Genomic DNA, 23967 nt, shown 5'->3' on the forward strand with positions numbered 1-23967 from the left:
TAGACATTTACAATCTTATTAATAGAATATTTAGGACTACTGCGTTATACAAGTCAAAACTAAAATACTAAAAACAATTTTTATCAAAAAATTTTCAGATTAACAGCAAACTTTAAAAGTATAACCTTCTTAAGACTTACCCGATGGCATAGTTGACTTCTTTAAAGCAATAGTAAATTAGCTTGAAAATGTGTAAACTTTATGATAGTTTGTAACTTTATTGTAAAGTTTTTACATCGTTGTTTTTTTTAACTACACAAAGAAACACATGTCATAAATAGTGAAACATATAACAAGTATATTTTAAAATAATAAGATAAATTTAGTTCAAAAATGTACTCTATTTAATTTAAATCTTATAACTTAAAAAATACAACATAACAAACAGTTACAACTAACATTTACTGTTTTCTATACTATATTTGAAAAATGATAAGAAAACTCTTTAAAATAACACCGAGAAAAAATTTAAGTTCAAAATTATATATCTTACAAAAACATCAAAATTTACACAGTATTAAACAGAATCAAATTGCACTTACAAAAGTAGTCTAAAGAATTATTTAATCTCTTTTAAATAAAATAGATAACTGTATTTATTCTAAACTACACAAAAAATTTTTTTTAAAGAAACAAGATATTTAAAATTGATCTCATTAAAACTTTAAATAACCTAAAATGTGCTTAATATTTAACAAAAATTTCATTTGGCGTGATGACTTAAAGAATACTAATAAAAAAAGTTTCTAACTTAAGTATCTTGATTCGAAGTATTTTATATAACAATAAAAATTGAAAAACATAGTATGAAGTCAAAAACGGTATCATAAAAATCTAACTACTGCAGATGCCTATGGAAAACTCAGTGTGGCCATATGCATTTAGTTACTTGTGGATCAGGAATAGGGAGACATTTCTTCAATTTTTCACAACCGTTTGGTGCCCAGTTCTGTTTTATTTTATTAAGCTTTACGCATTACAATATTGAAAATACCAAGTTTCAAAATAATTCAAAATTGGAAAAACTGAAAAAATAGTTACAAAACGGGGAAAATTTTTAAACCATAAACTATGATTAGTATCAGGTATATTAAAAAAATTTAACAGCTTACTTGTTCACATTATACTTCTTAAACCCTGTTTTTATGACAAAGAAATACTTTCATGTATATGTTATTATTTCAAACCCTTATTCATAAATTATTTTTAACACTAAACTAAAAAAACAACCAAGTAACACACTAACCATGACTGAAACATCACAAAGATCTAGCACTGGTTTACCAACAAGCAAGTTTTTTTTGTGATTTTCAACAGCAATGTCGATTTTCTTCATTGCAAGTTTGTACTCAGAAGTTGTAGGGCTAAATGTAATTAACTAAGTAAAAATATTGTTTTACTCCATAAAAAAAATTCCTTATCTGTTCATCTGAAGTTCATTGTTTATTATCGATGGCATAAAACATCTCAACTTTGTTGATTATGGCCAAAATAAATACTGGCTTATTGTTATTAAAAAGCTTAATTGTTTAATATTTGGCAACTAAGTTAAAGATAAGTTAAAACTTGATTCTTAAAAATATACTAGATAAATAAGTTGAAATGGTCCGAGATATTTTATTTTATAACGTTTTTACAAATTCTAAAGCAATACTATACAGCATTTTTGTTTTACTTATAAAAAAACAGATTTCTTTATCATTTAAAAACACTCCTGGTAAATTAACGTTAAGAAATATATTTGTGATATTTAAAAACGAATGGTTTTTTAGTACTGTTTGAAACTTAAATAATAAACTACAAGTAAAAGATCTCGTACTTTCTAGTTTACATTTTTTGTTTTTACGGAAAATAAGATGACTAAAAACAATAAACTTAACGAATATAGAATCCGTGTCTATAGAAATTTATTCTGAGTAATAACCAAAATGTTAATATCAAACAAAAATTGAAAAAATTTGTCTGAAAATAATACCAAAATAAGTGCAGACCTTCCTAAGTGATTACCAAATATTTTAGATATTAAGCAATAAATCAAAAGCTTAAAAAATGTATAAACACACGAAACTGGTTAAGTATGAGTAATCTATAATTTCAAGTATGAAACTTGCAGAAAAAGTCTGTTTTTTTTATTAAACAAATTTAAACTATTTTATAATATGCTATATAAAAGTTAAAAAGAGGTTTTAATTTTTTAATATTTTTAAATGAAAGTTGTTCTACTAATAGACTAAAAAAATTTAATTAAAAGGTATAAATATATTGATCTAAAAAGTTGTACAAAATATTTACAGTAATTATTTGTTACATAAGTAGAATGAAGGTTTGTTTGCATAATGCATTGTTAATAATATTTTTAAGAAAAAATATTACCTCATTGGATGTTTTTCCCCAGGGTCCCTGCCTAAGTGAAATAATAATGGGGAGCCGGTTCTGTTGACTTGCTGATGAGTAGTTACATTTTCCACATACTGACCTCTGCAGAATGTTATACCCTGTCGTGTTTGGTTATAGATGTTATCTTAAAATAAAATTAATTAACATTTAATTAATATCACTAATATAATACTTATACATATTTCTTAAACTCCAAAAAATTGTGAACAATGTTTAAGTAATTATATCAACAACTAAAATTCTTTCTTAAACTACTTGTATAGTGTTTTTGCAAATTCATGAACTAAAACAAGGCAATCATTTAATTTGCACCCAATTAAATTGCGTGGTGGCTTGATAACACGTTAAAAGTCAGTAAACTACTTACCTTTTTGTATTCCTCCAACGAATTAGTCCAAGTCCAATAATGAGCTTTGTATATTCCGTGTCTAACTGCAAACAGTTCATTTCCTCGGTAATGAAAAATTGTCCTTTCAGATAAAAAAAATTATAAAAAGATAATAACATAAATAATAAAAACTATTTAATTGTAGAATTATTAAGCTTTAGCTCATTTTAGTTTATATGTTTATACTTGCTTTGTTTCAGATATTTAACATTGTTTCAAATTCACTTAATTTAACAAGGAGTTATTCTTCATTAATAAACTTCTAAAAATACTATACTTACTGCTCTAAGTAAAATACCGAATGTATAAACACACGAAACTGGTTAAGTATGAGTAATCTATAATTTCAAGTATAGAATTTGCACAAAAAAATCTTTTTACAACAAAAAAAGTCTGTTTTTTTACTAAATAAATTTAAACTATTCTATAATATGCTATATAAAAGTTAAAAAGAGGTTTGAATTTTTTATATTTTTAAATGAAAGTTGTTCCTAAAAAAATTTACATAAAAAATATAAATTGATTGATCTAAAATGTAGCAACTTGAAAGGATAGAAATAGAAAACCTGTTTACTTTTTTCTCCATTCCATTTAAAAGTTTAGCTAAATCAACTCCATCAATTGCTCTGTCAGTAGGGACAGGTGCTTTTGCAAGTTTTATTGACGTTGTAAATATATCCATCAAGCTTAAAGGTTGGTCACTTACCTGAGAAAAGTTTAACCTTATATTTTTTTGAAATTAGATGAATATTAGAAAACAACGCTTAAAATATATGATTTTATAGAATGTTAAGTTAAAACAGGGGCTTAAAGTCGGAAGGTTTCTTATAAAAGAGGTACGTTTAGACACAAAAATATATAAGGATAAAATTATAAATAAAAAAGTTTGTTTCTTTGATGATTTTACAAACCTGCCAGAAAAAAGAAGTAATTTATTATAAACAAAAGTTATTTGAGGTCTAAATTAAAAAATAAATTAGAGAAAAAAAAGTAATGCAGTTTAATTACATAAGTGTTATAGTTCCATCAAAATTTATATTGAAGAAAAATAACTTTTAGAAATATAAAAAACAGGCAACTTGAAAAGGCAAAATTGTATACATGGAATAATTTTAAGAAATTTAATATTTGTGACATTGTAAACTTTTTGAGGTTATTATTTTTACTTTAAAATATAACGACTTAGTACAAAATCATCTCGGAGTTTCTTTTATTACCTCTTTTAACTTACCCTTTAAAAAATACTATTTTTTTAAGTTAAAGGAATTTTATAAATAAAACAAACTTGTTTTATTAACTATCTATTAGTACTACTGTAGTAAAATAGAAACTCTAATTATACACCATTTTTACAGTTTTAAAAATACCTCTATAAATATCAGCTTTAAAAACTAAAAATGTGTAAAAATTAAATAGTTAACTAAACAAAAAATTCTTAATAACTTTTTATGCTTTCCTAAAAAATTTTATATAGCTGATAGTGCTAAAAACTGCTAAAACAAAACTTAACGCCTACTTTTTAGTCAGACATACATCTTTTTAACAATAGCAAGTTGTTGTTAGGTGGTCTACATAAGAAGTTATTTCTACTTGAATTTTTTTCTTACAGAATCAGCCAAGTCTGTTATAAATTAGAACTACAAAAAATATAACATATACTCTACCAGCTGTAATATTTAAGATAAACTTTTAATGCGTCAATTTCTAAACAACAATTTACTCCTACTGAATGATAAAAAAAAATTTGCATCTTTACAAAATAAAACAATTATTCGAACAGTAATCCATTGTTAAATTGGGACACATTAAAAATCCACCCGCGATCAAAATCCACCCAGTCAAATTCGAGAACCGCTTACCGATCGAGGGTAAGGTTAGGGGTAACAGTGATAGTGATAAATGAATAAAATGCAAAAAATGTATAAAGTAAATTAATAAATAAAGAAAATTAAAAAAAAATAAGGTGGTTTTTGAACGCGGGTGGATTTTGATAGTATACCGTTAAAATTTTAGCTTTGAAAGTTAAATGAAATTTAAAGTGTAAAAAACTAGTAAGTAAACTTATTTACAAACAATACCGCACACTTTTCGAGTAATTTTTTAAACTATAGTTAAAATCATAATGAACTTAAAGAAATTTCATACTGTATCACTTACTTATTTTTGAAGAAAACTTTTTTTTTAATATAAAACTAGTAGTAAATTCTAGATATAATTTGAAGTAAATAAGTTTTATAACAACAAAAAAAAATACAATCAGATTTAAATACATAATTAAATGAAAAGTTATCTGTATTTTTTGCATACTTATTCATGTTTGTAGGTTAATTAAATAAAAGCATGATTTGACTTACAAAAAATAACTGCAATTTAGTTTTAATCAAAAAAACTTAAAGATTTATGTATTTGTCTAAGTATGTATTATATGGGAACGGGTCAAAAGTGCACGCAGACAAAATTGCACGAAGGGTCAATTTTGCACTAAAATACTTTTGCACGGAGACAATTTTGAACGTATGGTCAATTTTGCACGAGTTAAAATTTTGCACGAGAGTAAAAAAAAAACGTAAGGGGTGCACGACTATTTAAATTCGGACAATTCAAAAACTTTAAAAAAATTGAAAGGGTCACAACTTAAAAATTAATCTATATTTGTCAAATATAAAAATACATATGTAGGTCCTATAAATACCTACAAGCCATTTTTTGTAATTTTAAAATATCTCAAAAAATATTAAACAATTGGCAAAAAAGTAAAAGTGGCTTGTGGATTTGAATAACATCTACATATGTATTTTTTGTTTTTTTAAATTTATATTACAATTTGAGATATAGTCTTTTAAATATATTTGAACTGTCGGAGTTGTCCAAATTTGAGTTGTCATGTAACTGAGGGTAAGGGTTAGGGGTAACAGTGAAAGTAAAAATAAATATAAAAAAATAACTAATAAAAATTATTATAAAAAAAAAACAAGATAAATGATAAATAAAAACAAATTAATTAAAAAGAAAAAAAAAAGTTACCGACCGAAGGTAAGGGGTAACAGTGATAAAAAAAAAAAATACTAAAAAAAAAAAACTTAACCCGTGCAAAATTGTCTGCTCGTGCAATTTTGTCCGCTTGTGCAAATTTGACACCTACCCGTATTATATATAACTAAATGTGAAATTATATTTGAAAAAAAAAGTTATCATGAATTACATATAAATTGTATAGCTTAAAGTGTGTCGTTAAGTTTCGTCGGGAAAAAATAAGCTTAAAGCATATTTTTTTCATATAAATACAATATATTAAATGTTTATTTGAATAAAAAAAAAAAATTCATCAATTTTGAGATAAAAAATTTATTTTATGAGACAACTTAATTACTATGGTAAAAAGGTTAAATGAAAAAAAAAGGAAACATCTCATAAGCCAACAAAAAACAAAGATCTAAATAACGTCTAAATTTTAAATACAGATAATATCTAAAATTATTAAGGGCATAGAGGGGAGGTCTGACATTTTTTTTTACTAAAAATAACACTGGATCTTATATGAAAGCTTAAAGTACAAACTACATGCCAGTTTTTATAGAATTAAAAAATCTTATATGACTTTTGAGATATTTTAATTTTTATAAAAAGTTTCCGATACAAACGTATGGACCGCAAATTTTTTGGGGTCAATTTTCTCAGAAATTTTAAAAATCACTAAAAACCTATCTTCTACTTAATTTTTTGAGCTAGAGACCTCAAACTTTCAGAAAACGTTCCTTTTATAATTTAATAAACAATGAACTTTACCGCAAGATCAACAACAACAGCATCCAAGACAATCCTACGACCGGTTTCGTCCTTATTAGGACTCATCAGGCAGGAATAGTCGCGAGAAACCGCTATTGTGATCTTAAACAAGCGGGCTTAAGTATGAAGTACTGAAGCGACCGTTTGTGGGTAAAGTTGGAAAAATGACACAGCTAGATCATTCACAGCCCAACGTCTCAGACATTGTCAGCTTGTTGTGAGATTATAGTCTGCGCTTCAGTACTTCATACTTAAGCCCGCTTGTTTAAGATCACAATAGCGGTTTCTCGAGATTATTCCTGCCTGATGAGTCCTAATAAGGACGAAACCGGTCGTAGGATTGTCTTGGATGCTGTTGCTGTTGATCTTGCGGTAAAGTTCATTGTTTACTATCGATTGCATAAAACATCTCAACTTCGTTGATGATGGCCGAAATAAATACTGGCTTTTATAAATTGAAAGATTATGAGTGTTGGAATTTTAAAAATATTTAAAAAAAAAATTTTAGATTAAAAAAACAAAAAAATTGTTTTTTTTTTAATAAAAAATTTATTTTTTAAAATTACAAAAAAATCCTGCATTTAACCTTTTTAAAATTTAATAAAACACTTTCTGTAAAAATTTGAAGAAAATTGCTTAAAAAACGAAGGAGGAGATAGATTTTTAGTAAAATGGTCTCTTTTCGCGTTTTTAGTTTGCGCCTTCCATTAGGAACCTATTAAGGTCACCTACTTTGATCGCTCATATCCCAAAAAATACTTTGAATTTTTTCAAGCGGTTAAAAATGTCTGATAGCTCAGATAAAACTCTATAAAACAAGATCAATTTGTAAAAATCAAAGTGGACCCTTTATGCCCTTAACATTTCAAAAAAAAAATTTAGATATTCATTAAGTATAACTCAACTTGTTAACTTCAAAACAACACCAAATTAAACATACAGAATGTTGTTTACATAAGAAATAAAACTTATAACTTAGCACTTTTTTCTTAATCTTAATAGTTTTTTGTTCAATCTTCAAACCAACCTGGTTAGACTTGACAAAACCAGGTCCCCACACGACACCCGGTACTCTGACTCCCCCTTCAAACGTGGTTTGTTTTGCGCACAGAAAAGGTCCATTGCTTCCATCCTCTGTTGATTTTACAAGTGAAGTTAATGCTATTTTTTATTAAATTAAAATTTACTTGACTTGCAGTGCAACGTTTACAATATACTTGTGTACATTATCGATTTAAAGACTTCAAGTAAATAGAGTTTAAGATAAAGTTAAAAAATACAAAGTTTATGTGATCAACTCATTTTAACTGATTAAGAATTTATGTTAAGCTTTTATTAACATATCTTATTTTGTTGATAAACAGCTGTGAAGTTAAATTATAAATGTCAGTATAACTTACATTGTTTTCTTATGAATTAATATTCAAATAAAAGGTATAAGAAGGGACATAAACAAAACTAATTTTACGTTTTTAACATTGTAGATAAGTTTTAACAATGTTTAGATTTGTTAATGCAGTGTACCTATATATTTTACGAAAATATTTATTTAGAGTTTTTTATTACATAATTATCATCATTGGATAATCAATTGTTAAATAAAAATATGTATTATGTAGCTTTTTTATTTACCAGTCTATTTTAAACTTAATTAAGCACTTTAAATTGAAAGTTATGAATGAAAAATTATCTAAAACGTAGAATGACCCTTACAAACTCGATAAAAAAACAATTACTAACGAAAAGCACTGTCCACACATGCAGCTCCGTTATCAGACGTGAAAAATATAACGGTGTTGTCATCTATCTTCATTTTTCTTATCAAATCAACTATTTTTCCAACAGCGTCATCTAGTTCTAATACAGCATCGCCGTATCTGTTTTAAGTGAAATAAATTGTTGTGTTTAAACATGATGTTGCTCAGGTTATGTATGTTGAACATTTTCAAATGCTTTGTTACTTTTCAGACTAAAAAAAATAAATATATATACAAAAAGGAAAAAATTGTTCATTTTGTTATTCGAAAACAAAAATTATAGGTTAAGTTCCAATGCTTTGATAAAGTAATAACATAACACTTTATATGTTTGTTTAAATTTCTCTGTTTAAGATCACAGTAAAATAATTTGGTTGAAAACTACAGTTTTATATAGTATAAACACTTTGTTTTTTTAAATTTCAGTTATAAAACAAGAACTAATCAAGTTTGAAATTCAAAACTAACGGTCCTCTTATACTTTTTCCTTTAAATTCCTGAGAACTATATACAGGCGCATGAGTTGAATCCGGTGCCCAATATAGAAAGAACTTTTTCTTTGCTGTTGCCATTTGTTCAATATATTCTAATGCTGACTGTTATATTTAAGTACAAAAATACTTTTATTAAATGTAGAACATACATAATTATTTACATTAAGATTAAAATAAGAAGTCTTCAACTACACTCTATTATTTTTAATTATATATGTACAACAATTTTGATTCACACTAAAACAACTATTTTTGACGAATTATTAAATTTGCATAGACTAATTAATAAAACAGTTGATATGTAATTCCAGCTATAAAGATATATGTATGCTTTTATTATACATGGAAAAAATAAGGATATTAAAATTTTTGTTCAATAATACTAAATTAGAAAAAAAACTCAACATGTATATCATTCAGACTTTTAGAGGTAAATTTTAAATACTTATGATTTAATAAGTTTAAGTCTGTAAAATTCAGAATTAAAAAAAAAAAGTTGAAAATTTGACTAATTAACTTTGTATGTAATCTAGGCGCAACTAACAGTAAACACTATAAAAAATTTTTAGCTTCTAAAGTTAAATTTCTTCTGAACAAAAAATGCAATAACAATAACTTTTTACAGAATCTTGAGGATAAAAAATGATCAAGTTATTAGAATTACAAAATTAGTAAGCTAATCTATCATTAAAACTAAAACAAAAGTAAGTACCAAGAAAATAGATCAATATCTACCTTAAAAACTATTTTAAGTCCTATGTTTTAGATAAACTATGTAACAATTATAGCATACAAAAAATAAAAATAAAAATTTAATGAATAAAAAAGTTATAGAGAAATGTATTTAAATGAATATAAAACAGTGAAAAACTTATACTTTAAAATAGTTTACATTATAAATGGTATATATTGAACATTAAGCAACACAAACCAAGTATTTTATTATTTTTTAAAAACGTATAATACAACAGCTGTTGTCAAATATTTTAACAAACAAAATACAGGCTTTAAAATACTAACATTTGTGTATAATTTAGTTATATTTGATAGATACAACTCTCGTTTGATTTCAAATTCTTCGTAATACCTTAAAAAAAATTTAGTTTTTTATTTGAACATTGACTTAATTATAATATATAGTTATAAAAGGTCAAACAAGCGAAGTTCATTAGAATACAAAAATATTTTTATGGTATTAAACTTATTAAAAATGTTTACTTGTGCTAATTTATCTTTACAGTTTTACAGAGCCTTTAAAATATAATTGTTAAAGCAAAAGTCGGCAGCCTTTTATAATTCGCAGAAAAAATTGCTCGCGGGCCGCTGTTCTTTCAAAATATTTGTATTAATTTACATAAAAACACTATATTAAACCAAGAATGTAATAAAGTAAACTAGAGTAGAGCTCTATTAATAAGTAAACATAAAATTAATAGCCTAATTTTGAAATTTTACCACAATAATTTTTCTTATTACTGTTTTTAAAAATGTATATTTTGAGCTGAAAAGTACCTCGTGGGCCGCAGATTTTGGCCTCGAGGGCCGCATTTTGCCCTCGGGCTGAAGTTTGTTGAACCCTGGCTTTAAGGAATAAGCAAATTTAAAAAAAGCTGCGTTTATATTTTGTAGCTATAAATACAAACATATAATAACTATATATTAAAGGTTTTATACAAAGTTCTGATCGATAGTGCTCGACAAATCAAATTGGAGCTTAATATTTATTTATTTAATTATATAAAAACTATAATTCAAACAGCTGTTTCACACATTGAAATGTAAAATTTCATGTGATCTTCAGTGAGTTGTAGTTTATTACAATAGTAAACAGAAATTTCGACTTTAGAATTTTTCATGGTAATTATGACGTAGTAATGGTACAGTTTATTGTACGATTAGTTGAATTTGAAATACGCTGTAAATGTTATTCTATGCTTTTTAGGAAAGTTTAAAAAGGTTATTTTGGAAAAAATGTTTTAAGCTATTAGAAAAATTTTTTAGGCTGTTGGGAAAAATGTTATAAAATGCTATAAAATACTCGTGTTTGCCGCTTCGATTTTATTTTGTTTTAATATTTAGTTGGTTTTAATTTTGTTAAAAAAGTATTTTTGATAATGGATGCATATGTTTTGTCTTTCGCTTTTCTTGTTTAGTGTTACGTTCTTATCTGATTTTTCGATTTCTATTTTTTCTAAGTTACAAAGTTTGCAGCCGAATTTAGTATTGAATTTTAATTTTGTCCTGTTTAATATTTCCCATTTAATTTTGTAGTCTGTATTGTTGTCTTTTAAGTTCCATATGTAATTCGCTAGTTCTGTTGTGTGTCTTTTGTTAATATTGTTGAATGATGATTTGTGGTTTCTGTATCTTTGTTTAAAGGTATTTCCTGTCGACCCTATATACTGCTTTGTTGTTTTATTTGATGTTACTGTTGCTTTATAAATTATATTTGACACTAGGCATTCGTTATTTAAAGGGCAAGGTTCTTTACGGCAATTACAAAGTTTATCTTTTATGGTGCTTTTATCGTCTATATTGCTTTTGTTTAATATTTTGTTGTTGTGAGCTATTATTTTACTTCTGAAATTATTTGTGCAACTGTAAGATATTTTGATTGTGTTTCGGTTGAATATTTTATGGAATGGGTGGTTTTCGTCAAATGATGTAGTAATCAGGTTTAAGAATTGTTTGCCTATTTTTGAACTTATATTTAGACTGAATGGTGGGTTGAAATATATTATGTCTCTTTTTCTTTGTTTTTTATTTCTTTCTGGTAAAGTGGTTTTATCGTATTTTAAGGTGTTTTTATACTTGGCCGAATTTAATGCTTTTTGGTATTCATTTTTTACATTGTTGAAGGATTCTTCGTTATTAGATAGTTTTATTAGTCTTCTGTTTATTGTTTCGGGTAGTTGTTTTCGTATTTGTCGGGGGTGGTTGGAGTTGTAGTTTACGTATAAAATTGGTGAGTTTGGTTTGTTGTATGGTTGGTAACTTGAGTTTGATATGTTGAAGGATACATCTAAGAAGTCTGTTTGGAATAATCCGGATTCTATTGTTATTTTAAAGCCGTTTTGTTTGAATAATTTAAATAAATATTTAGCGGTGTTTTCGGCTGATCTCGGTGATTTGCTTCTTATTATCCCTAGCCCGTCATCTCTATATAATCCGAATTCATTATCTATAAAAATCTTACTTTTTTTGATTTCATTTAGTAAAAATAACCCTATTAAATCGCAGATTTCTGCCCCGTTAAATGATCCCATACTTACATTAAATAGTTGGTCTGAATTTGTTTTTTCCCAGGTTTGGCTTTTATGAGTTAAAATTGCTTTACAAGAGTGTATAATTAAATTCATTTCTTTGTCTGTTATTGGGTAATATTTTTCAGCGAATTCTAATGCTTTAATTAAATTATTTTTGGTTATACTAGGGTAAAATTTGGTGATGTCGAATTTTATAAATCTGTAGTTTTTGTTAAATTTAGAATTTTTGAACCAGGTGATAACTTCGTCTGTATTTTTCCATTGGTTTAATTTAGATTGTTTTCGTATTATACAATTAATTTTATCTATTAAGTTTTTTGAGTATTTGGTGAAAGGGGATTTACTTGGGTTTATGAGTCTGTATTCAATTTTATTCGGGAAGTTTTCTTTGTGGTCTTTGATTGTAATAAATGCTTGTTTTTCTTCTAGTTTTGGAATCTTGCCTTCTACGTTGTGTGTTTTTATTAGGTTATAGGTCTCATCATTTATTTTATTTATTGTGTTTTTGTTTGATATTTTATATTCGGCACATATTTTTTCGTTTAATATTTTTTCGTAAATACATTTGTCTACTTTGTATAGGTTATTTGATTTGTCAGCAAACACGAATAGTTTATTTGATGATTCTATTTTCTTTAAATCGTTTTTTAATTCAGTTTGGAATTTATTATAATGTTTTTTAAATTTAATGTTACTTATAATTTTGTACAGCGCATTTTCAAATTCAACTAACCGTTTATCTTGTGGTGCTGATCTTCTTGTAAGGAAGGTTCTTTTGGTTTGTTTTGCTGCTCCTCTTTCTCGGTCTTGTTGGAAGAAGAACGCTTTCCATCTCATTCTTTCTATCAGTTGGTAAACTTTTTGATACATTAAAACTATGTATTCTGATTTCTTTGTTGTTGGTATGTTCTTAAGAGAGTAGTTGAATTTTACTTTTTCAAAATTTTCTGTGTTGTCGACCATTTCTTATGGTTTAGAGGCTTCTTCTTTCAGAATGAAAGGAGCTAATATTAAAGGTTTTATACAAAGTTCTGATCGATAGTGCTCGACAAATCAAATTGGAGCTTAATATTTATTTATTTAATTATATAAAAACTATAATTCAAACAGCTGTTTCACACATTGAAATGTAAAATTTCATGTGATCTTCAGTGAGTTGTAGTTTATTACAATAGTAAACAGAAATTTCGACTTTAGAATTTTTCATGGTAATTATGACGTAGTAATGGTACAGTTTATTGTACGATTAGTTGAATTTGAAATACGCTGTAAATGTTATTCTATGCTTTTTAGGAAAGTTTAAAAAGGTTATTTTGGAAAAAATTTTTAAGCTATTAGAAAAATTTTTTATATAAAATATCATTTCAAATATAATTTATAAAGCAACAGTAACATCAAATAAAACAACAAAGCAGTATATAGGGTCGACAGGAAATACCTTTAAACAAAGATACAGAAACCACAAATCATCATTCAACAATATTAACAAAAGACACACAACAGAACTAGCGAATTACATATGGAACTTAAAAGACAACAATACAGACTACAAAATTAAATGGGAAATATTAAACAGGACAAAATTAAAATTCAATACTAAATTCGGCTGCAAACTTTGTAACTTAGAAAAAATAGAAATCGAAAAATCAGATAAGAACGTAACACTAAACAAGAAAAGCGAAAGACAAAACATATGCATCCATTATCAAAAATACTTTTTTAACAAAATTAAAACCAACTAAATATTAAAACAAAATAAAATCGAAGCGGCAAACACGAGTATTTTATAGCATTTTATAACATTTTTCCCAACAGCCTAAAAAATTTTTCTAATAGCTTAAAACATTTTTTCCAAAATAACCTTTTTAAACTTTCCTAAAAAGCATAGAATAACATTTACAGCGTATTTCAAATTTAACTAATCGTACAATAAACTGTACCATTACTACGTCATAATTACCATGAAAAATTCTAAAGTCGAAATTTCTGTTTACTATTGTAATAAACTACAACTCACTGAAGATCACATGAAATTTTACATTTCAATGTGTGAAACAGCTGTTTGAATTATAGTTTTTATATAATTAAATAAATAAATATTAAGCTCCAATTTGATTTGTCAAGCACTATCGATCAGAACTTTGTATAAAACCTTTAATATTAGCTCCTTTCATTCTGAAAGAAGAAGCCTCTAAACCATAAGAAATGGTCGACAACACAGAAAATTTTGAAAAAGTAAAATTCAACTACTCTCTTAAGAACATACCAACAACAAAGAAATCAGAATACATAGTTTTAATGTATCAAAAAGTTTACCAACTGATAGAAAGAATGAGATGGAAAGCGTTCTTCTTCCAACAAGACCGAGAAAGAGGAGCAGCAAAACAAACCAAAAGAACCTTCCTTACAAGAAGATCAGCACCACAAGATAAACGGTTAGTTGAATTTGAAAATGCGCTGTACAAAATTATAAGTAACATTAAATTTAAAAAACATTATAATAAATTCCAAACTGAATTAAAAAACGATTTAAAGAAAATAGAATCATCAAATAAACTATTCGTGTTTGCTGACAAATCAAATAACCTATACAAAGTAGACAAATGTATTTACGAAAAAATATTAAACGAAAAAATATGTGCCGAATATAAAATATCAAACAAAAACACAATAAATAAAATAAATGATGAGACCTATAACCTAATAAAAACACACAACGTAGAAGGCAAGATTCCAAAACTAGAAGAAAAACAAGCATTTATTACAATCAAAGACCACAAAGAAAACTTCCCGAATAAAATTGAATACAGACTCATAAACCCAAGTAAATCCCCTTTCACCAAATACTCAAAAAACTTAATAGATAAAATTAATTGTATAATACGAAAACAATCTAAATTAAACCAATGGAAAAATACAGACGAAGTTATCACCTGGTTCAAAAATTCTAAATTTAACAAAAACTACAGATTTATAAAATTCGACATCACCAAATTTTACCCTAGTATAACCAAAAATAATTTAATTAAAGCATTAGAATTCGCTGAAAAATATTACCCAATAACAGACAAAGAAATGAATTTAATTATACACTCTTGTAAAGCAATTTTAACTCATAAAAGCCAAACCTGGGAAAAAACAAATTCAGACCAACTATTTAATGTAAGTATGGGATCATTTAACGGGGCAGAAATCTGCGATTTAATAGGGTTATTTTTACTAAATGAAATCAAAAAAAGTAAGATTTTTATAGATAATGAATTCGGATTATATAGAGATGACGGGCTAGGGATAATAAGAAGCAAATCACCGAGATCAGCCGAAAACACCGCTAAATATTTATTTAAATTATTCAAACAAAACGGCTTTAAAATAACAATAGAATCCGGATTATTCCAAACAGACTTCTTAGATGTATCCTTCAACATATCAAACTCAAGTTACCAACCATACAACAAACCAAACTCACCAATTTTATACGTAAACTACAACTCCAACCACCCCCGACAAATACGAAAACAACTACCCGAAACAATAAACAGAAGACTAATAAAACTATCTAATAACGAAGAATCCTTCAACAATGTAAAAAATGAATACCAAAAAGCATTAAATTCGGCCAAGTATAAAAACACCTTAAAATACGATAAAACCACTTTACCAGAAAGAAATAAAAAACAAAGAAAAAGAGACATAATATATTTCAACCCACCATTCAGTCTAAATATAAGTTCAAAAATAGGCAAACAATTCTTAAACCTGATTACTACATCATTTGACGAAAACCACCCATTCCATAAAATATTCAACCGAAACACAATCAAAATATCTTACAGTTGCACAAATAATTTCAGAAGTAAAATAATAGCTCACAACAACAAAATATTAAACAAAAGCAATATAGACGATAAAAGCACCATAAAAGATAAACTTTGTAATTGCCGTAAAGAACCTTGCCCTTTAAATAACGAATGCCTAGTGTCAAATATAATTTATAAAGCAACAGTAACATCAAATAAAACAACAAAGCAGTATATAGGGTCGACAGGAAATACCTTTAAACAAAGATACAGAAACCACAAATCATCATTCAACAATATTAACAAAAGACACACAACAGAACTAGCGAATTACATATGGAACTTAAAAGACAACAATACAGACTACAAAATTAAATGGGAAATATTAAACAGGACAAAATTAAAATTCAATACTAAATTCGGCTGCAAACTTTGTAACTTAGAAAAAATAGAAATCGAAAAATCAGATAAGAACGTAACACTAAACAAGAAAAGCGAAAGACAAAACATATGCATCCATTATCAAAAATACTTTTTTAACAAAATTAAAACCAACTAAATATTAAAACAAAATAAAATCGAAGCGGCAAACACGAGTATTTTATAGCATTTTATAACATTTTTCCCAACAGCCTAAAAAATTTTTCTAATAGCTTAAAACATTTTTTCCAAAATAACCTTTTTAAACTTTCCTAAAAAGCATAGAATAACATTTACAGCGTACTTCAAATTCAACTAATCGTACAATAAACTGTACCATTACTACGTCATAATTACCATGAAAAATTCTAAAGTCGAAATTTCTGTTTACTATTGTAATAAACTACAACTCACTGAAGATCACATGAAATTTTACATTTCAATGTGTGAAACAGCTGTTTGAATTATAGTTTTTATATAATTAAATAAATAAATATAATAACTATATATATACATCAATGCTTAAAAAATATAGTACACATTGACAAAACAGTAATTACAAGTTTTAAGATGTTGAAACATTTATTAAAATTTGACATAACAAATGCATAAAAAAGTATGAAAAACAATACTCACATTAAGTTTGTCAGCACTTTTTTATATAATTAAGTTATTAATACTTAACTATCTTTTCCATAGCTTTGGTTATAACAATTATTTATTTTATGTTCGAAAACTTAACTTTTTTTTAAATGTAACAACTAATATTAATGATTTAATATTGTATTATAGTTGTAAATCTTTTTTTTCAACTACATAAAATTTTTAAATATTCTTAATAACTTAAATTTTTGTATTAGATTAATCATTAGTACACATTGTAAGTAGTTTGTTATTCTGTTACTTTGTTATTGTTTTTTTTAAGCTCCTATATAGTTGTGTCTACAATTATAAAAAATTAATGATTGTACATAAACCTCTTAATATATTTTCTACTTATTTCTGTACGGTAAACTCTCGTAAATCTACGCACTAGTTTAGTTACGCACTCTCGTTTAGTTACATATATTAAAACTATCAAAAAATATAAGAACAAGTTTAAAAAATCTTTAACATTGATTTTTTTTGTATGTATTGAGTTAGTAATATATGTAACTTTTTGTATATCATTTGAAAATGCTAATATACGAGGAGAAGATTTTCAACAAAACTGAGATTTTTGTATTTTTAGTTTTTCGTTTTCATAAGGAACTTATTGAACTTTATGACTTTTCTCTTTATAAATTAGGTGTTTTAACCCCCCTTTATAACTTCAAATCAAACAAGGTCTAGTTTTCAATTTACTTGCATATTTATGGCATATTGTTTCACTTCAACTCAATAGATCTCTTATTTTTAGCTAATATGTTCTTTGCCCACCTAAGACAAAACTTATCTTGCATGGTGTTAGAGAAAGATTGTTCTTTAATACCATCAAAGACAAGGTTAATCTTAGATAGGCAAGGACCATAGTAGAAAAAAATGTATACAAATGAACATTTTTAAATAATATTTTTCATATATATGTACAACTTGAATGAAAACTATTTTTGTAAACGAAATAGTAGAAAAGTCCACCAACTGTATTTAATCAAATACATTATAAGATTACAGCCAATATAGTAGATATATTACCTACCTCTCGTTTAGTTACTTTAAACTACTGCGAACAAAATGTGCGTATATTTGCGAGAGGTGACTGTATTTTATTTTTTATAGGCTTAGTACAACTAAATTACTAAATAAGCACAGACAACATTGAAAGTTTTTCAAATTGATATTTTTTAAAATTATATTTTTAAAAACTACTGAATATTTTTAGAACTTAAAAAAAAACATTAATAGCTTTGAAACAACAAGGTAGTTAAAAAAATAACTTCAATTTTAGCATACTAGACCAGTGATCTTCAATGTGTGCATAAAAATTTATTTATTGTGCACAGAAAATGTATTAGGCATAAAAAGTATCTTTTAATGAAGTTTTTTTTTGTTTTATATAAGAAAAAGTTAATTGTATATTTATAAAAGATAGTAGTTCTAATCACGTTTACTTTATATTAAGACAATCAATATAAATATATAAAGTGTTTTAAAAAGTAATTCTTATTTATGTAATTGCACTAACTTATTTTCAAGGAATTTACTGTGCACAGCTTTAAGACCACTATACTGTACAGACTGTTATAGATTACCGTATTAAAGATTACTATACTTCAATAGACCACTCATTTGAGATCAGCAACAATACTTCATATTTTTACAAGTTTTACAGAAAAAATAAATTACTCAACAAAGTTAATAGTTTAAAAAAATTTTGAACATGTAATTCTAATATAATCTTTGAAAAAAGTTTATAACAAATTATTTATTTTTAACCAATTAAGCAGTAGTATATATTTAAATTTTATTTAACCTTCCAAGCATTTTAGAGTTGTTATAAACTGGAATGTTTGGTTCATTTATATCACCATATGGACCAAAATGACAATTTGGTGCTCCAAACCATTCATCGAAACCATGTTTTAAAGGAAGATACTTTTCCCTGTGACCCAAATGCCTGAAAAAAAAATCTTTAATATACTTTTGTTTAAATTCAAACTTGTTTTATTAAAAAAATAGTTTATCTGAGTTTGGTTACATAAAATTTTTTTTTTTATTAAGGATAAAAGTAATTTAGCAAACCATTTCCCAATTAGCTTTGTTCTATATCCAGCTTTAGACAAAATTTCAGGAAGTAGAATTTCCTCATCAGAAATTCCATCAACAATATTTTGTGGGGTGTATCCTACAAAAATGTTTGACTACTTTTATTTACTTTTATAAATTAAAAATTGTTAAAATAAAGTTTCGAAATCAAAATAAACATACAGTCTAATTCAAAACATTTAACAAACAAAATGAACCATTGTGACCATGGTACGAACTAGTGTAGAAACCATTTCTGATCGGTAACCTTCCTGACAACAAAGCTGCCCTTGCTGTTAAAAGTTTTAACCAAATATTTTTTAAACAAACAATACTACATACAAGAGCTCTATTTTTAGTATATACAGAAAATAAAAATAAAAATCTTATAGTATTATATAAAACAGCATAAAGATAAAATAGCAAAACTATTACACTTTATTTAATTTTAAAATAAAAGTATTTTTAATTTTAACAACTAATGACTTATTAAACAGCTAGGTTAACAGTGAAGTTCAGGTATATAAACAAAGTATCTATAAATTTTTCGACTCATCAAAGCTCTATTAAATTATTATAATTCTTATTAGTTTAAAATTAGTACGTTATAACATCAAATATAGAGTGCAAAAAATAAAAAAACTGTATTTACAAAACTATGTTTTATTTAACAATTTATTTTTGTACTCAAACATTTTTTTGAATAACCGCAAATTATGAACAACTTTACAGAAACTTTTAAAAGATGATGCAAACAAATTGTCTACAATATGTTTATATGTAGTTTTTTAAATAGATAATTCTAGTTATAAAAAGAGTGCAAAAAATTAACTGAAACAAGTTATCTGAAGTAAAAACTAAACTTTAACTTTTTTATGTGAGACTGAATTCAAAAAAACAACAGAATGTTGATGCTTTATTCTAATGAACAATTTAGTTTTTACAAACTCAATAAAGCTCTTAATATTTAAAGATTAGTCAAACACCTTATTTGAATTATTTGCTTCCTTTTTTCTGACAAGCTTTGCTAGGATCTTAAGGATTTAATGCTCTATAACATTATCTCTAATATTCAATTTAATTTTTGGCATAAAAAAGTTTAATATATACAAATAATAAAACTTTAATTATTTTCATTTTCTGAAATCTAAACTGATTTTGTAGCTTTTATCTTAAAAAATAAAGCGCTCCAACTTTCACTGCCTCATTATTGTTTTCAAACAATGGTATAGATGTCATAAACTTAAAATTAAATAGATTTCGTTTGTAAAGAAAACTTACATGGAGAACAAAGTGGATTAGCACTGTACAAGTCAGTCAACAGAATTCCTTCTTTAGCCATTTCATCAATTCTCTTAGTTTCCATAGCTGGATTTCCTAAAACTCCTAAATCTCCCCAGCCCATCTAAAAAACATAAAAAAACTAGTACAGTAAAATCTGCTGTAATTTATTAATATCTCAAGAGCTATAAATATGATTTTCTTGATAAGAAAGCAAAAAAAAAAAACTTAAAAAATAAATTTATTCAATTTTAGCACTAATTAGTTTTTCTACAAACTAACCTGTTCTTAATTTTTATAAGTTTTTATAAGTAATAATCCATTTATATTTAGACTTAAACTATATTCTGTGGTGTAAAAAACAACAAGTTTTTTAAAGTTTTCGAGTTTCTTTTGTTAGTGGGGTATATACTTTAAAGAAGGAGCTCTCCTACAATAATTTGTGTTTGATTTTTCTTTTGATTTTGATTCTCTGGTATTAACAGCACAAACGATTGATAAATAAACATTTTTGTCTACTGGTATACAACTTTAAATATGCTTTAGCAAGATATTATAAATAATTTCTTTATAAGTTGATTTATAAAAATTTTGAAGGTTCTTTGATGTTACTAGACAGTATTAAGAAGTCAAAGAGAGAGAAAAACATCATTCCCACATGGTTTGTAAGCAAAGTTTTGCAATTGTAGACTGACATTCCTTGACTTTGAATTATATTTACCCTACCTTTGTTGGTCAGCTCCAAGGCATAGGGGGGTACACTTTTTTCACAATTTCATCTTAATCTTAATCTATATACTCCTATGTTTTTTGAGATAACTACCACAAATTTTCAGGAAATGTTCCTTGCAATATTTAGAAAATTCTGTTGGAAAATATTTTTTTTTAATAAAAAAAAGAAAAATTTATAACAAAAAAAAACTGTGTTTTTTGTTTATTTTTTAAATAAAATTTTTACTTTTTAGTTTTTCAAAAATTCCCTGTGACAGAATTTTCTAAAGATTGCAAGGAACATTTCCTAAAAGTTTGAGGTAGTTATCTCAAATAATGTAGTAAAAGATAGATTTTTAGTGAAATAGTCTACTTTTGCCGTTTTAGTTTGTGCCTCCCATAAGGAACCTATTGTTGACTCTGACTTTGACCGGCTATATCTCAAAAATTATTTCTAAATTTTGAAACCTGTAAAAAGCATTTTGTAGCTTAGTAAAAACTATATCAAGTAAGATCAAATTGTTAAAAAAGTGCCATTCTTTGAGTCCAAAAATTGTCTTTATTGACCAAAAACTGTCCTGAGTCATTCTGAGTTTTTTCAAGTCCTTTTTTTTGTTTATCATAAAAAATAAAGTTCTTCAACAAAAATACTTGTATAATAACAAAATATTGAAACAGAATTAACTAATTTTCATTAAAAATCTAGAAAAAAATGGCTTGAGATTTACAGTAAGTAATCTTATAACTACTCTGAGTTCTTTATAGAAAACAAAACTATCCTAAGTCCATCTGCGTTTAAACACTAAATTAAAAATATCTTTTTCTGATCAATAAGTTATTCTGAGTGTGTGGCAACCCTGTTTAGATCTAATCTATTCAAGTTTGGCAAAAAGTTTTGTGCATGTAATATTATAAACATTAAATAAACTGTGTCTTGTACTTTTCATAAGTATCTACAGAGCAACTTTTTTTTATATATTTCAATACAATATCCTTAGTTAATAATGTTATAAAAATGATTCTTAATAACTCAAAACAAATTATTGTAGTGGTTTCTACAGTATTATTAGGGAATTATACTTTAAAACAAAACTTTTGCAGAAAATTATTTATTAAAAATCAACCTTATTAAATCATAATTTATTTTATGTGTCCAATTACTAACTATATGTCATAAAAAGTAAAAATCAGTAAACAATTATGTCTCCTACAATAGTAAATATTTCAATAGGTATAAAATTCAAATAAAAATCAACTAACATCATCCATTAGCATAACAATTATATTTGGTTGATTTTCAGTCTCACTACTAGCTCCTATTGCCCTCAACAGTATTAAAATTATCAAAAGTTGTGACATGATTGATTTATTTCTGGTAAATCTCTAGCTACTGTAAAGTTTTCTTTTAATCAGTTTTTAGGTTTGCAGTAGGGAAGCTCCCTAAAAAGTTTTAATGTTTAAATTTTTCTGATATATAACATAACTAAAATAAAACTTATCACATTTGTTTTTATTATCAAAATACATAAATATAAATGCCTAAAAAAAAGAATTAAGCTTTTAAGACGCTAGTTGATTTATTTTTATATGAAGGCTGCTTATAAATGGCTTAAAACAGTTATAGCTAAATTTAAATTTAGATATAACTGGCTATTTTCAGGAGAGACTAGTTTTTTTTTCAACAGTTTTTGAAATAATTATTTGATAAGCCTAATTTTGAAATATTTTCTACATCAGCAACTTTTATACACTGCACTGCACGGTAACTAAGTCTACTATGCATGCACAGTCTGAGAAATATAGAATTTGACAATGGTTTTTAGTTGATTAACGTATTTTCTTCTATCATGAAAAATAAACTTAATACAATATTAGTTTATTATAAAAAATACATATGTAAATGTTTAAAATACTTGATAACGTTTGAACTTATATATCTTACAAATTAAACGCTTTAATAGATAAGTTTTTAAAAGCAAAATTTGTAATTGATTTTATTTTTTAAATCTGTCAACAGTATTTTTTTAAATGTATACTGTTTTGAGGAAGATTAATTTTTCATTATATATCTTAAAAACCTGTACAACACTAAAAAAGTTCCAAAAAAATATAAAACAACTCTTATTTAAATTCATTTACTTACATCCTTAAATTAAGTGTCAAGACTTCAAATGATGAGAATTCAATTTCCAACAATTTAAAGTATCACTGTGTATATTAAAACTAACTAATCATACTCAAAAACTTAACTTATTTAATAATTTATTAACAGACTTTAAAAATTAAAAAATACAAGTTACAACTATCAAAATTCTTATATTTTTATAGACAATTTTGTTATCTTAGATATAGACGATTAATATTTAACAGTCTAAGGACATAACTTATTAATATGAAATGCGACAGTTTACTCTACTGACTATATTTGTATGGTTATTTTTTACCTTAATACCTTTGCTTGGTTATTGTTATGTTGTACCAACACAGTAAAGTTCTAATTTTTTATTTTAAGTGCAAATTTATTATTTTAGATTGAAAAAATTAAAAATTTTAGAAATATTAAGTACTTAAAAGTTGTTAAAAAATTATTTAATTTATCTATACGTTTTACTAAGTGATATTAATAATTTTATTTAAGTTTAAAATTTTTAACAATGAAAACGATTTTTAATCAAATAACGGTATTTTGAATATTACTAAACAAGCTGTAAGATAATAGCACAACTTTTGTGAAGTATCAAGCTGTAGAATACTAGCACAAGTTTTGTGAAGCATCAAGCAGTAAGATACTAGCACAAGTTTTGTGAAGCATTAAGCAGTAAGATACTAGCACAAGTTTTGTGAAGTATCAAGCTGTAAGATGCTTTTACGAATTTCGTAAACTATCAAGTTGTAAAATACTTCTTCTGCACTCTAAATATGCAAGTCTATCTCAGATACATT

The 23967-nt window shown here is 25.6% G+C and overlaps 1 protein-coding gene across 2 annotated transcripts; it reads right to left on the reverse strand.

The window, feature by feature from the left end:
* Window positions 1-467: 467 nt before the first annotated feature.
* On the reverse strand, window positions 468-22398 carry LOC145834992 (N-acetylgalactosamine-6-sulfatase-like). 2 transcript variants are annotated; one of them, XR_014369806.1, is made up of 14 exons: window positions 22285-22398; window positions 20314-20437; window positions 19251-19325; window positions 19030-19132; window positions 18761-18904; window positions 9843-9909; window positions 8797-8924; window positions 8312-8448; window positions 7599-7705; window positions 3352-3491; window positions 2765-2867; window positions 2374-2478; window positions 1247-1364; window positions 468-949 (listed from the first exon to the last, which is right to left on the reverse strand). XR_014369806.1 is itself a non-coding variant. In XM_082942523.1 (14 exons), the coding sequence occupies exons 1-14, from the start codon at window positions 22381-22383 to the stop codon at window positions 863-865; spliced, it is 1554 nt and encodes a 517-aa protein (XP_082798649.1). In that variant the 5' UTR covers window positions 22384-22398; the 3' UTR covers window positions 468-862. The 2 variants fall into 2 exon arrangements, 1 of the variants encoding a protein (XP_082798649.1); XM_082942523.1 differs by having other exon boundaries at window positions 2374-2495.
* Between the last annotated feature and the right edge of the window lie 1569 nt (window positions 22399-23967).

The sequence above is a fragment of the Thalia democratica genome, chromosome 4 (assembly GCF_965202585.1).
Source record: "Thalia democratica chromosome 4, ktThaDemo2.hap1.1, whole genome shotgun sequence".
NCBI lineage: Eukaryota > Metazoa > Chordata > Thaliacea > Salpida > Salpidae > Thalia > Thalia democratica.

Coding starts and splice junctions, on each gene's coding strand:
- LOC145834992 (XM_082942523.1), bottom strand. CDS start 22,383: ATGTCACAACTTTTGATAATTTTAATACTGTTGAGGGCAATAGGAGCT. Junction 9,910..18,760: donor AACTCTAAAATGCTTGGAAG/GTTAAATAAAAT, acceptor ATTTTTTTTAAG/GTATTACGAAGAATTTGAAA. Junction 950..1,246: donor TTTGTGATGTTTCAGTCATG/GTTAGTGTGTTA, acceptor AAAATAAAACAG/AACTGGGCACCAAACGGTTG.